Genomic DNA, 14,769 nt, shown 5'->3' with positions numbered 1-14,769 from the left:
ATTAACACTAAAAATATTACCCTATTACAACTGAAATTAGGTTTCTTAAAAACAAATTAGAGTAGACACAGTTAATCAAAATGATCAGAAACTTTACATGCACTCACTTTGACACTTCAACTTTTAGTTCCATTTCGGTCTTCTCTAAATCTAGGATCCGTTGTCTATCAGCATCACTTACTGCCTTGCTCACACTATCAGCTAATTCATCTCTTAACATTTGTTCCACCTTCTGTGCTTCCAAGTTGATTTTGGTAAGCTAAGCAAAAGTAACAAAAATATTCAGATATATCAGTTTTTAAAAAGGTTTCCCTTTTAACTTAGCTTTTAGCATATTGCAGTTCTCTTTATGGTGCATTAGTCAAGATACTAAATTGAGTGTGAAATGATAAGAACAGATTGAAAAGGATAAGAGGGAAAGTGTCAGGAACAAATTACGCAAATTCTGGTAATACACCAACCCAGCAAAAGTCATTTATGTTAGGCAATTCACAAGCTAATAATATCAGAATCTCTGATATTCTTAATTTGCTAGGAATGTAGTATACTCATTATATTTTACTTCAATTATATCTCCTGTAAATAAATCTAAATAAGTTAATAAAATCTATATATTTATTGAAAGAATGAACAAAGTGACACCATGCTTTGAAAATTATACTGATTCTTAAGGTAAAACCAACATTACAAGTATGCTACTTGGTCATCCACTGTTAAGTATTTGCACACTGTATTCATTGCCACCGCCTTTAATAATTCTGACCATGTCAAAATAGTCTAAAACCTCCTATTGCAATATAAAGTCCCTGAGAGCAGAGATTACTGTGTATGGTGTATTGTTCCCTGCTGTAACTCCAGCCCACCTGCAGTGTCTGCAACAGGTACTCAATACCTATTTGTTAAATTAATGGATGGTAGTGGGAGGCAATTCCATTATTGAGCAAATAACCTTTTTTTTACATATTAAATGTAAGAAATAATTCACAAAAATATTTGCTTTTTAAACATTTATACATACATCTTTATTTTTATCCATTACATAAAACACAAGTAGTAGTAATATGCCACTTCAGAGATATAAACTTACACAATACAATGTCTACCATGACTAATTCCTTATTTTCTATTTACATGATAAAAATGATAATATCAAACCTCAGCGAATTTGGTTTCCAATTCAAAATTACGCTCTTCCATTTGTTTTAACGAAGTTCTTATGTGTTCATACATTTTTTGAGAATGTTCAGCCCGTTGTCTTTCATTTAATTCCTTCATCTCCAACATAGTGATTTTTTTTGAAATAGAAGCAATCTCACTATTGGTTATTGATTTCTTTGTCTTGTCCATGTTAAATTCATTTCCTATGTATAACAGTATTTAAGTCAATCTTATGCTGTTCTTATCAAAATTATATTCCAGATATTTTAGACACTGTATTCAATGGATGACACATGAGCCTTATGAATTATGACAGATATAAATTCTAGTCATAGTTCTGTTACTTCCATTCTGCCTCTCACATTTAATCTCTCTGGAGCTTAAACATTCTTTATCTATCAAATGATAATTAAAACTATTCCTCACAGTATTGTTGAAATAACAATGTAAAAGGTATAGTGTATATGATGTCACAAGCTGAGAATCAAAAAAGGATAAATATATTTTGTTAACTAAAAGGAGATAAACTATATAGAAGCAATTCACTTAAACAACAATATTTTGTGAATATAAGTGCAATGACTTTATTCAAAGTCTCACAGAGTCAAGCTGAAAGTAAAATATGAAGTCAAGCTGAAAGTAAAATATGAAGCCATATGATTTATTTCACCAAATAGCTTCTTTAACCATAAGTATTGATAGGGTTGTAGGTGGGGACCATGACCCCCTCTTCCCTTAAGTAGACACTGACAAACTGGATGCTCCAGGTCACTACCCCCGGGCATCTGGGTGACTAATCTGGGTGTGGAAGATCCCTTACTTTACTTATGGTTAATCTTACATAAATCATTGAAAGCTACATTTTTCCTTAATGACTACCAGCCCCCACCCTCGAATCTCCTACTTAACTCTACCTGTTAGAGAACCAGTCCCTGACCTCCGCCTCAGGAGTCAGCCCGGCAGATGACCCCCTAATAAACTTTTCTTAAACCTGAACTCGGAGCCCTGCCCGGTTAGCTCAGCGGTGGAGCGTCAGCCTGGCGTGCGGGGGACCAGGGTTCGATTCCCGGCCAGGGCACATAGGAGAAGCGTCCATCTGCTTCTCCATCCCCATCCCCTCCTTCCTCTCTGTCTCTCTCTTCCTCTCCCACAGCCAAGGCTCCATTGGAGCAAAGATGGCCCGGGCGCTGGGGATGGCTCCTTTGCCTCTGCCCCAGGCGCTAGAGTGGCTCTGGTCACGGCAGAGCATCGCCCCCTGGTGGGCAGAGCATCGCCCCTGGTGGGCATGCCGGGTGGATCCCGGTCGGGCGCATGCGGGAGTCTGTCTGACTGTCTCTCCCCGTTTCCAGCTTCAGAAAAGTACCAAAAAAACCAACCAAACAAACAAAAAAACCCTGAACTCGGGTGTCCTCTTTCAGCCGACCTTACAAGTATTACTTGGCCTTTGTAAACAGCTAATAGCAAATATTTTAACCTGACTTGTGGTGGCCCAGTGTATAGAGCAACAACCTGGAATGCTGAAATCCTAGGGTCAAAAGCCCCAAGGTTGCTGACTTTGAGCGAGGTAGGCTCATTGGCTTGAGCATGGGCTCGCCAGTTGAGTTCACGGTCACTGGCTAAGCATGGGATTATCAACATGATCCCAAGGTTGCTGGCTTGAGCAAGGGGTCACTGGCTCGGCTTAACCCGCCACCCTCTGCATCGAGGCACATATGAGAAGCAATCAATGAATAACTAAAGTGAAGAAACTATAAGTTGATGCTTCTCACTCTCCTCCTATCTCTCCTCTCTCTCCCTCTCCCTTCCTGTTTCTCTCTCAAAATTCAATAAAATAAAATTTTTAAAAATTATTTTATTAGTTATTACATCCTAATTATATATTATATATATACAAAATATGGCTTGTCTTTGCACACAGAAGTCTGTAGTTAAATAAAATAAGAATGAAAAAATTTTTTTTAGATATTTTATTTATTCATTTTAGAGAGAGAGAAAGAAAGAAAGAAAGAATGAGGAAGGAGCAGGAAACATCAACTCCCATATGTGCCTTTAACAGGCAAACCCAGGGTTTTGACCCAATGACCTCAGCATTCCAGGTCGACGCTTTATTCACTGTATCACCACACACCAGGAGAGAATGAAAATTGCTTAAAAAATTTACTATGAGAAGGTATCACATAGGATTATCTATCATTAGCTACTTAGTAATTTTTTGAGAAGTAAAAAACTAATATTTTTGTTTTGCACAACTGAAATGACCCAGGTTAAAACAAAATTTGGTATAGTGTTTTATTTTGGGGAGAATGAATTAATCATATGTTCAAGAAAGTCAATTATTTTCATGAACTAAACAGTGATTCATGATACCAATAATGTCCCCCCTATTTTCCTAGCTTCACATGCTTGAGTTTTATAGCTGAACTTGCTCAAAGAAATATATATATTATTAACATATATTTAAAAATAATATACATTACTATATACATTATTACTATATATTAAATATATTAGCATATCTTTATTATATGCTGCTTAAGTGTCTGTTTGTCACCGATAGCTTATTGGTTGCTTGCGTAACTGTACTAGCCAATGGGGTGAAGTTGCCATGGCATTCAAATAGTCCCTCCTTCTGGCATGCCACCTCACAAATTGAGGTTAAAAATTGGAGCAATTATTATGCTGTTAAGAAATCTTACCACCAGAAGGGGTCTTTGCAATGGTACAAGACTAGAGGTTCTCCAATTGAAAAATAATGTCATAATAGCTAAGTCTTTGACTAGCTCCTCTAAAGGTGAAATACATGTCATTCCAAGAATTGATTTGGCTCCATCTCAAACAGGGTTGCCGTTTCAATTGAGACATAGACAATTTCCTTTAAAACTTGCCTTTGCTATGACCATCAATAAGTCTCAGGGCCAAATGCTTAAGCGTGTTGGCATTTTTTTACCTGAGCCTGCATTTGGATACAGTCAACTTTATGTTGCCTGTTCAAGAGTTCGTGAAAGAACGGACGTAAAATTAAAAATAATTGATGGTCCTCTGCAAGGCGATCTTAAAAATGATGGAAAGATCTACACAAGAAATGGTGTGTACAAAGAGATCTTTGACATGTGAATTAACATTTTATTATTTAAATCATCTTTATTTATTGAGCTAGCGGTGGCTCTTAAGAAATGTACTGCCAGTGGTTTCCTTCATTGCACTTCAGGGGTCCCCAAACTTTTTACACAGGGGTCCAGTTCACTGTCCCTCAGACCGTTGGAGGGCCGCCACATACAGTGCTCCTCTCACTGACCAATGAAAGAGGTGCTCCTTCCGGAAGTGCTGCAGGGGGCCGGATAAATGGACTCAGGCGGCTACATGCAACCCAGGCCGTAGTTTGGAGATGCCTGCTTAAGCAATTAAGCAAGTAGAAGGGGGAAACCCCATGGGGCAGTAAGCAAAGGGGCGTCCTCGCCGCCTGCCCTGGGTAATTCAGTTTGATTTAGCAGACACCTTTGCACAAATCATTTTAATTATAATTTATAATATCTAGAACAGCGGTCATTTCGAATGACTGCCGGGCTTTCTAGTATTTAATAACACACATTATTATATATTAATATGTTAACATATTTAATAATATGCACTATTAAAATGTTATTAAACATATATGTATGTTTAAAATTAATAAAAAAGCTTTTTTGGTGTTTGTCTCAGTTTTAAGAAATATTTCATTTTATTCTGTGTATCTATCTCTTTAACCATACGATTTTAGAATAACTACTTCGAGCAATGATCAAATAAATAACAGTAATAGAATACTGAAAGAAGCTAAAAGTGTTAGTAAATCAGTCCATTAGAGACTCATTTAGGCAACCCTAGACATCATAAATGAAAGAAAAAAAACTGCACTAAATGTAAATATACAAAAAATATAAAACCCCTTCCCATTCATTTCTGTGCTACACTCTGATAATGAAGAGAGGCACGTCACAGGGGCTGCGGCAGATTAGCTATCTGTTCGGGTTTTTAGAGGAGGGTGGTACACACCACACTAGCACCAACAAACTCCTAGATGAGAAAAGCTAATAGTGACACTTTTAAACAAAGATATAAAAACAACAGGAAATAAGAAAAGCTTTTTGGATATAATGCCATGTATGGTAGAAATTAGAGTGTTTGGAAATTAAGAAATTTCTAAAGGAATTCAGACCATATTAAACAGAATGGGGTAAAAGAAACAGAAAACTTACTAATATTTCATGTAATGCTTTTTAGTTATTTTAAATGGTATCCTCTTTCACATAGGAGCTACATGGAAGTTAATTCACTTCAAATCTCTTAATGAATTAAATATTACATTCTTAAAAAAAATAGCTTATTATAGACTTCCCAATGTTAAGGCCTCTGTAAACCATGTATCTCAGTTACCGATATAATAACATGACTCTGTTTAGTAACACTAACCTTGAAATGCATTAGAGATCTAAGGTCTAGAAAATGAACATCTTAACCAAAGCAGCAAATTTATTTGAAAATTATAAAGCATAATGCCAGTGAGATAAAATTATTTAAATGCTATAAACAGAGATAATCATTTGAAAAACTAACATGGAAAATCCTAGCAGGAGTAATAGAGATTTAATACCCACTGAGATAATAATGTTAGATATACATGAAGATATTCATCACAGCACTATAAGCAGTAATACAATAAATAAGTAAAGCTAGTGATTTAACCGCCTGAACACAGAAAGACACTGCACAAATGTTTATAACTATAATGAATAAAACATGTAAATATTTTGATACCTACTAAATAAATACAGCATATGTTTATTATAATTTTTTTTGTGACAGAGACAGAGAGAGAAAGAGAGAGGGACAAAAATAGAGACAGATAGACAGGAAGGGAGAGAGATGAGAAGCATCAACTCTTCATTGCAGCTCCTTAGTTGTTCATTGATCGCTTTCTCATATATGCCTTGATGGGGGTGGGGAGATTATAGCAGAGTGAGTGATCCCTTGCTCAAGCCAGTGACCTTGGGCTCAAGTCAGAGACCTTGGGCTTCAAGCCACCAACCTTTGGGCTCAAGACAGCGACCATGGGGTCATATCTATAATCCCACACTCAGGCCAGAGACCCCATGCTCAAGCTGGTGAGCCCGCACTCAAGTCAGCAACTTTGGGGTTTCGAACCTGGGTCCTCTGTTTCACAATTTGACACTCTACCTACTGCACCACTACCTGGTCAGGCTGCTTATTATCATTTAAAGTATACATAATATTTAAGCATGTACAAGGTAATAAAAAAATAATAATAATATAGCCTGACTAGGCGGTAGCGCAGTGGATAGAGCGTCAGACAGGGATGCAAGAGGACCCAGGTTCGAGACCCTGAGGTTACTAGCTTGAGCGCGGGCTCATTTGGTTTGAGCAAAAGCTCACCAGCTTAGACCCAAGGTCGCTGGCTCAAGCAAGGGGTTACTCAGTCTGCTGAAGGCCCGTGGTCAAGGCACATATGAGAAAGCAATCAATGAACAACTAAGGTCTCACAACGAAAAACTGATGATTGATGCTTCTCATCTCTCTCCATTTCTGTCTGTCCCTGTCTAAAAACAAAACAAAACAAAATAATATAGTAGTGTAGCTATGGGTAAAACAGATTTATATTTTTTGATGCTATATGGTGATCTTTTAGTTTAAAAATATCAATGATATATTCCTAATATTACTTTATATATAGTGAAAGAACTCACAATACTGTCATTAAAATACAAGTATTTTAAAATTATCATCAATCTTGACTGTTAAATGGTTCAAAACAGCTAATGCTTAGTCATACATTTTTAACATAATTTTTATTTGGAAAAAAATATAATTTTATAACTAGAAACCAAATTTTGGTAAAGATGAGTACAAGGTATTATTCAACTGTCTGGTGAATTAAGCTATTAGGCAGAGAGTTTCTTTTCATCAAAATACTTCTTTTTCATTTGGTATAGAAAAGGACCTTTAAGTTAAAAAAAAAGGTCTCTATTAGATCTTAATCATTTTGTATTATCAGACTCATAGTACTTACCTAATTTAGTTTCTTGTTCCCATGCTTGTTCAATAGTGTAAAGTTTTTCCTTGGTAATCTCCAGTTCCTTATTTATAGACTCTATTTGTTGTTTTAGAGATGCATTTTCACACTGAATAAACAGAAACATCACTGAGAAATTATATTATAATTCAGAGTAATATCACAAAAATGGCACTGTCTTAACTTTATATAATATCTTCTAAAACTCACAATCCAGAGTTTTATTTTCAAAATGAGAAGTTCTGAGATATGTAGCTATATGCACATATAATACAAAACACTATTTAAAAATAATCAATCTTGCATATCGAATATGTGGTCCTAGCTGTTGCCATGCTCTTCTTGGTCAAACTACTCACAGCTTCATGACCTTCACCACTAGGGCTCACTTCCCTAATTCACACAAATAGTTACTGAGCATCACCAGCATGGTATATCAACAACAGAGGATACATGTCAGTAGTGAAAAGAAACAAAAAATTCTGGCTTTTAAAGGCCTAACGATTTGGTACCAGCCTCTGGGCATGTATGTGCGGTAGGAGTTGGGGAGGGCATGTAAGGCAGCATACAGTAAACAGGGAAACGAACAAAAAAAACCCATCAAAAATGTCAATATCTAGAAGGAAACAGAGCACATACATACCCAGGGAATAATAAAAGGAGGCATATGTAGATAGAGTGGTTAAATGAGGTATTAACCACAGAATGAGAAAGAGCCAGTCTTGACAAGAAACCAGCCATGAAAAGAAATGATATACTGGTAAACCCAGATGCCCTAAAACAGCAAAGAGTTTAAAGTCCTAGAGGACTTCAGGATAGTGAACAAAAATAAGAGTGAAGAAGAAGAAAAGAATTTTAAAAAGTAAAGAGTGGGTTAAGTTAAAGTTGAAAAAATAACAGGGGGAGATACCCACAAAAAGAGAAAATAAAAACAAACAACAAAATAAGAAAAACAAAAAGGAAAAAAGAAAGATAATAGTGGGCTATACTAGGAAAGGCATGGTATATCAATATGAGGAACTGGATTTAACTTAACTGGAAATAATTTTAAAAAGTTAAGGAGGAGGGCCTGACCAGGCAGTGGCACAGTGGATAGAGCGTCAGACTGGGATGCAGAGGACCCAGGTTCGAGACCTCAAGGTCGCCAGCTTGAGCAAGACCCCAAGGTCGCCAGCTTGAGCACGGGCTCATCTGGTTTGAGCAAAGCCCACCAGCTTGAACCCAAGGTTGCTGGCTCCAGCAAGGGGTTACTCGGTCTGCTGAAGGCCCTTGGTCAAGGCACATATGAGAAAGCAATCAATGAATTAAGGTGTTGCAACGCGCAATGAAAAACTAATGATTGATGCTTCTCATCTCTCTCCGTTCCTGTCTGTCTGTCCTTGTCTATCCCTCTCTCTGACTCACTCTCTGTCTCTGTAAAAAATAAAAAAAAATAATAAAAAAATAAAAAAATAAAAGTTAAGGAGGAGGCCCTGGCCGGTTGGTTCAGTGGTAGAGCGTCAGCCTGGCGTGCAAGGGGTCCCAGGTTCAATTCCCGGCCAGGGCACACAGGAGAAGCGCCCACCTGCTTCTCCACCCCTCCCCCTCTCCTTCCTCTCTGTCTCTCTCTTCCCCTCCCGCAGTGAGGCTCCATTGGAGCAAAGATGGCCCTGGCGCTGGGGATGGCTCCTTGGCCTCTGCCCCAGGCGCTGGAGTGGCTCTGGTCGCAACAGAGCGACCCCCCCGGAGGGGCAGAGCATCGCCCCCTGGTGGGCGGAGCGTCGCCCCCTGGTGGGCGTGCCGGGTGGATCCCAGTGGGGCGCATGCGGGAGTCTGTCTGACTGTCTCTCCCCGTTTCCAGCTTTGGAAAAATACAAAAAAAAAAAAAAGAAAAAAGAAAAAAAAAAGTTGAGGAAGTTTTAAACAATTATGGGATGCAATGTGGAAAATAAAGGGGTAAACATAAAAATCAGAAATTAGGAAGATATTGTAAAGTCCAGATGAGTGATGATGCTGGTTTAGACTATGATAATAGCAGTAAACATGGAGAAAAGAGGACACATATGAATTAAGTACATTTGGGAAATAAAAACGATGGCCCAAAGAAGTGACTAGAGAGTAACTCCAAGGTATCTGCCTTAACTAAGCAGATAATATGTATATACTGAAATAGGAATGACTATGAGGGGAATAGATAGACATCAGGAGTTCATTTTGGATACATAAAATTGGAGATCCTCTTGAAACATGAGTTGTAAAGTAGGTAATTCCATACAGAAGTCAGCTGAGAAGTCAGGCTGGACACATAATGTAGGTAATGTATTTATTTTCTCTTTTTGTGGGTAATATATAGCTATATTTTAAGCTCATTTATTCTTTCTTTTATAAAACACCTATGGCATGCCAGGTATTCTATGCACTAGACTTTAATGGTAAAACAATTCTATTCTAGAACTAGTGTTTTAGTGGGGCAGTTGGAAAATAAGCCAATATATTGATATAACACAATGTCAGGTGATAAGAGTTATAAAAAATAATAAAACAGAATAAAAAAATTATTAAAGGGGAGGTCATGGTGAAAAGAAAAGCAAGATAAGAGAATAAACTTGCCTTTTGGTGACATGCACAGTTACAACCCAGTTCTAGATACTGCAAATACATAGGAGAGAAACACACAAGGGCTTGGGGTATGCCACGTATCTTTCTAACCTTTCTTTTTTCCCTTTTACTTCCAGACTCTTTGAAAGTAAAACTCTGGTCTTATTCCAGATCCTATTTCCATCCCCCTGCCCTGGCATCGCACCCTCACACACTGCCATTTTCATCTCTAATCTTTACTCATTTCTCCCTATTGGCTCTCCATTTTCTCTCCCTCTCCCTTCAAACTTCATTGGTCTCATTTCTTTTTAAAAAGTGATAAAAGGGCCTGACAAGGTGGTGGCCCAGTGGATAGAGCATTGGACTGGGATGTGGAGGACCCAGGTTCAAGACCCCAAGGTCACCAGCTTGAGTGCAGGCTCATCTGGTTTGGGTAAGGCTCACCAGCCCAAGGTCGCTGGCTCGAGCAAGGGGTCACTCAGTCTGTTGTAGCACCACGGTCAAGGCACATATGAGAAATCAATCAATGAACAACTAAGGAACCGCAACAAAGAATTGATGTTTCTCATCTCTCTCCCTTCCTGTCTGTCTGTCGTCCCTATCTGTCCCACTCTCTGACTCTCCCTGTCTCTGCCACACACACACACACACAAAAGTGATAAAAGAAAACAAATCCTTCTCTTGATTCTAATTCAATACATATTTATTTTTCATTCTTCTATTATCAAATTTCCAATTTTTCTATTGCCTTATCACCCATTCCATTTTTGTATTTTCTAATCACCTACCTTGTACATCTTTAAAATTTGGAAATTCAATTTTAATTACTTTTATTCTCATGAAACTTTACTCTTTTTTTTTGCAATCTACATGTAAATTTATTCAAAATATGTAAGTGTGAGCTTGGGTTTTCTTGAAGAAAGGTTTTTGGGGCTAGCTGGTTTTTTTCCCCACCCAATATGGGCCTCCCTGGACCCAGACAGCTGTCTCTTAGAGGTTTTTAGGTCTTTTCAGCGAGTCTGGCCAGCCAGCCAGCCCCAGCTTTACATATACCAAGGCCTTGTCTCATGGGCTGCAGGAAGCTGAGAGGTAGATTCCTGGATAAGGAGGTCCTATCTGCAGGTGCACATCCCTCACAGGTGTGCTCACCTGTGAGGCTCCACAGGTCGGTGCTTGTTCCAGGGGCAACTATTTTGGTGCCAAACAGAGGTACTAAACACACACATGAATTAAGCAGAGTTCCTGATATCATGAGAGGTTAAATTTCAGCAGGGAAGGCAGACACAGAAACACATACAACATGATGGTATAGAAATAGCAGAACTAAGTATGAGACAGAGAACTATTGAAGACGGAGGGAGTGAGTTTGTTCTTTGAAGAAGGATGCTTCAGAAAAAAGGAAACTGTCTAAACAAAGTTTTGAAACGTGAACAGAAATTCACTGAGCAGATGAACTGGGAGAGGGGAAGAGCTTTCTAGATAAAAGAAAGAGCATGTACAAAAGAATATATGTAAGAAAAGACACTGTATTGAAAAACACTGGTAGTTCAGTTTCTAAAACACACACTGAGAAACTACTTAGAACATTATAGGAGATAAAGTGAGGTAAGTGAAGGCTAACCACAAAAGGAGCTTCGCTTTTATTTTATAAGCGACTGGCAGCTCTTGACAGGTTTTAAGCAGGAGAGTGACATGGTCAGATTCACGTTTAGAATTCTAGTGGCAGTACGGAAGATGTAACACTGGAGATAGAGATATGAGTAAAAGCTACCACAATAAAGATAGTAAAGAAAAAAGACATTGCCAATAGGGGTAGATACATGGTTCAGAACTATAACTAAGACACAGGAAGTAAAGGACAGAAAGGGATATAGTACAAGTAAAAATCATTTTTCTTTTTATTGATTTCAGCAAGAGAGGAAGGGTGAGAGAGAGAGAGAGAGAGAGAGAGAGAGAGAGAGACCGAGACAAGAACTTCGAGCTATTCTTGTGTGTGGCCTGACTGGGGATCAAACTGACAACCTCTGTGTTCAGGACGATGCTTTAACCAACTGAGCTATCCAGCCAAGTCCAAATACAATTATTTTTTAAATTTTGAAAAAATATAAAAAATACTCTTTGGGAAAATAGGTAAAGTTAAAATTTCTCACTGAATGTTATATATAGGTGATTTCCTACCTAACTTTCTAATGATAAAGAGAAGAGGACAAAGAACATTAAAAATGGGGGAAAAATGAATTATTACCACCTTAAATATTTAGAATTTTCTACAAAAATTAACATACTCATCTTTCTTTGGCAAAAAAGTTAAAAGTAATCTGATCACAATTACTTCTAGTTAGTATTAATAAATAATGTCACAGATAATTCTGTGGGAGACATTGAAAGCTACTGAAAATAATATTTTGTTTTATTGAGTATGTCCCCCTAACAAGTAAATGCTTTTGAGGCAACAGGTTTCTATCTCATTCCACTCCATTAGAGGATCTTAAAAGAGAAAAATAAGCCAAAAGACATAAACCCCTATTTCTGATGAGGAAGAGATGAACAGATCAGGAGCTCATTTTGCCTACTTTAAAAGGTATGGAGGTTAAGTGACTAGAAGAGTTATGTGGCTAGACAAAGGGTCTGGACTGTATTTATGGTTTGAATTAAACTTATGCTTCTTTATCCTACTCTTCTGTATCTCCACTATAAGAAAGAATGGGAATTTGCCAAACTCGTCCCTGGTCCAGGAGAGCCATTAGTAAGTATCTCAACCACTCTTGGCTACAATCATCACAAGGAACAGAAAAGCCAGGGACTATGAAAGAATAATTTGTTTTGGAAAGAAAGGTAAAAGAAAGAGATGGGTACTTAATGATGCTTCTTCTCCTGATTATAATATTCTATCTTTTCCTTATTCATTTTTCTTTTTTTGTTTCCTGGTGGAAAGAGGTTTGATTCAGTTAAATCATGCAGGTTGGCTATGGAGGACATGGATAAGTTGTCTAGAAGTCATTCTGCACTTATAGATATCACCAGTGAAAGATGGCTGATATAACAGGGCTCAAGGATTACACAAACTTACCTCTAGGTGTTCCAAGTTAGTTGTTCTTTGAACAAGCATATTATCTTTTTGCAAGATGTCCCTGTACTTAGCAGTAAGTTCATTGTATTGTTTATTGGCCAATTCTAGTTCAGACAGAGAAACGCTATTATCCATAACTTTTTGGAGAGCTGCAATCTTGAAAATGGCCATCTCCTATGTAAATAAGGATACAATAAGTTAAATTAGCGTAATTTTTATCTCGTAAAGCACTAGCCACTTTTGAGAAAGATAATACAACCAAAATGCAAAAATTTTAGAATCATTTAAAAAATAATATTTCTCATGCAAGAAAAATTATTGCAATACTAATTTCTTTCATATTAAGAAATAGTTATTTGGAAAATTTTAAACATAATAAAAATAAAGTGAGTCCTTCTACAACTGTCATAGTAAAATAAAATTCAGTTAATTGAGCAAAATTAAAAAGCAGCAGTGAAATACATCATTAAAATATATCTTTGCCTGGTTATTCTAAATTTCATAAGATTAAAAAAATAACTTCCCTTTTGACACCTGAATGGCAAAATTAGCTTTACAGCTTAGCTATTTCTGCTTATTATGGGTACAAAGACTATGTAACAAAATAATTTTTTTTTGTTCACAGAGAGGAAACATTATTTAGGGAGAAAAACACTCCCTTCTTCATAGCTATCTGTAATAAATAATATCAAAACCTTGAAGTTACTTGGCTTATGTTCTACTCATTAACTACATAGCTATAAAAAGTCACAATTCAAAGACATAGTACTAAAAAAAAATTTCTGAACTTTCAATTCTCTTCAAAGTAAGCTGATTAAGGAGTAAGGCAAGGAATACCAATTTTATGATGTGAAAACATAAAGAGTTTACAATAAAATTTATTCTGAAATAAATAAGGAAAAAATATTTGTAATGATGTTTCTGATCTCATTTTGACAATTTCTCTTCTCCATGTAAATACTGTATTTTTCCTCTCTATAAGCTGCATCTGACTATAAGACACACCTAGGGTTTTAAGAAAGAAAGAAAAAAAAAATTCTGAAGCAAATGGTGTGTTAAAATATTTAATAAAATAACGTATTTTTCGCTCCATAAGATGCACCGGCATTTTCCCCTCCACTTTTTTTGGGGGAAAAGTGCGTCTTACAGAGCGAAAATACAGTAAATGCACATTATTCTACAATACCCGCAAGATTCAGTTTCACTTTTTCTTTGAGGAGGGTGAGAGATATTATGTTTCCAATCCATTTTTAAAAATGCCTTGGGGGGTTCCAATTGTTGCCAAAAAACAATCCAGGTTGAACAATCAGGATGAAGAAAATTCTAGTTCTTTTTTCCCTTCTATCTGAAACACTACTGTATTTGTAATACCCCAAGAAAAGTATATCCTACAAAACCTTACAAAAAAATAAAAAGAACATTTCTTAAATATCAAAATTTCCTTATTATATGTCCAAATTGATAGATATATGAATTTACCAGAACTCCAACTGCCCTTTGTTGTCCCATCTGGCTGCCTGACCTCACCCTTTCTTACTGGATAATCGCCCTGAGGCAGAAGAGTTCCAGAAAGCTTATCAACTGCCCCTAAAAGAGTTCCAGGAAGCCGAAACCATAAAACCGTAAAAGGGAACATACTAAAACTTTTGACTCCATACCCCCTCAGGCTCTCCCAAACACTATAAAATTCACCTCTAGTCTGTAACTGGTGCCCTTCTCCCCGGAGAAGTGCCCGGCAGGGTTCCTTTCTTCCTTTCAATAAAGCCTGTTACTCTGGTCTTTTCGGACTCCCATGGATTCCAACATTTGGTGCCGAAACCCGGGACAGGGTACCAGTTGCCTGGACAATCCCTCTTTGCTGTCCAAACGAAGCCTGGCCAAGCAATTGTAGGTCGAT

General features: G+C 37.2%; 1 protein-coding gene across 6 annotated transcripts in view; it reads right to left on the bottom strand.

Moving 5' to 3' along the window:
• Nucleotides 1-14,769, bottom strand: part of CEP290 (centrosomal protein 290) — a 107,274-nt gene that overhangs the window by 44,477 nt on the left and 48,028 nt on the right. For all 6 annotated transcript variants that reach the window (XM_066368667.1, XM_066368666.1, XM_066368668.1 and 3 more), the window contains 4 exons: nt 12,873-13,046; nt 7,223-7,334; nt 1,156-1,361; nt 108-259 (listed from right to left, as the gene is read on the bottom strand). In XM_066368667.1, the coding sequence (XP_066224764.1) occupies nt 108-259; nt 1,156-1,361; nt 7,223-7,334; nt 12,873-13,046 (644 nt within the window). The remainder of the gene's footprint in view (nt 1-107; nt 260-1,155; nt 1,362-7,222; nt 7,335-12,872; nt 13,047-14,769) is intronic.

Source organism: Saccopteryx leptura, chromosome 2 (assembly GCF_036850995.1).
Source record: "Saccopteryx leptura isolate mSacLep1 chromosome 2, mSacLep1_pri_phased_curated, whole genome shotgun sequence".
Taxonomy (NCBI): Eukaryota; Metazoa; Chordata; class Mammalia; order Chiroptera; family Emballonuridae; genus Saccopteryx; species Saccopteryx leptura.
The sequence above is the reverse complement of the archived record's forward strand: the minus strand, read 5'-3'. Positions and strand labels throughout refer to the sequence as shown.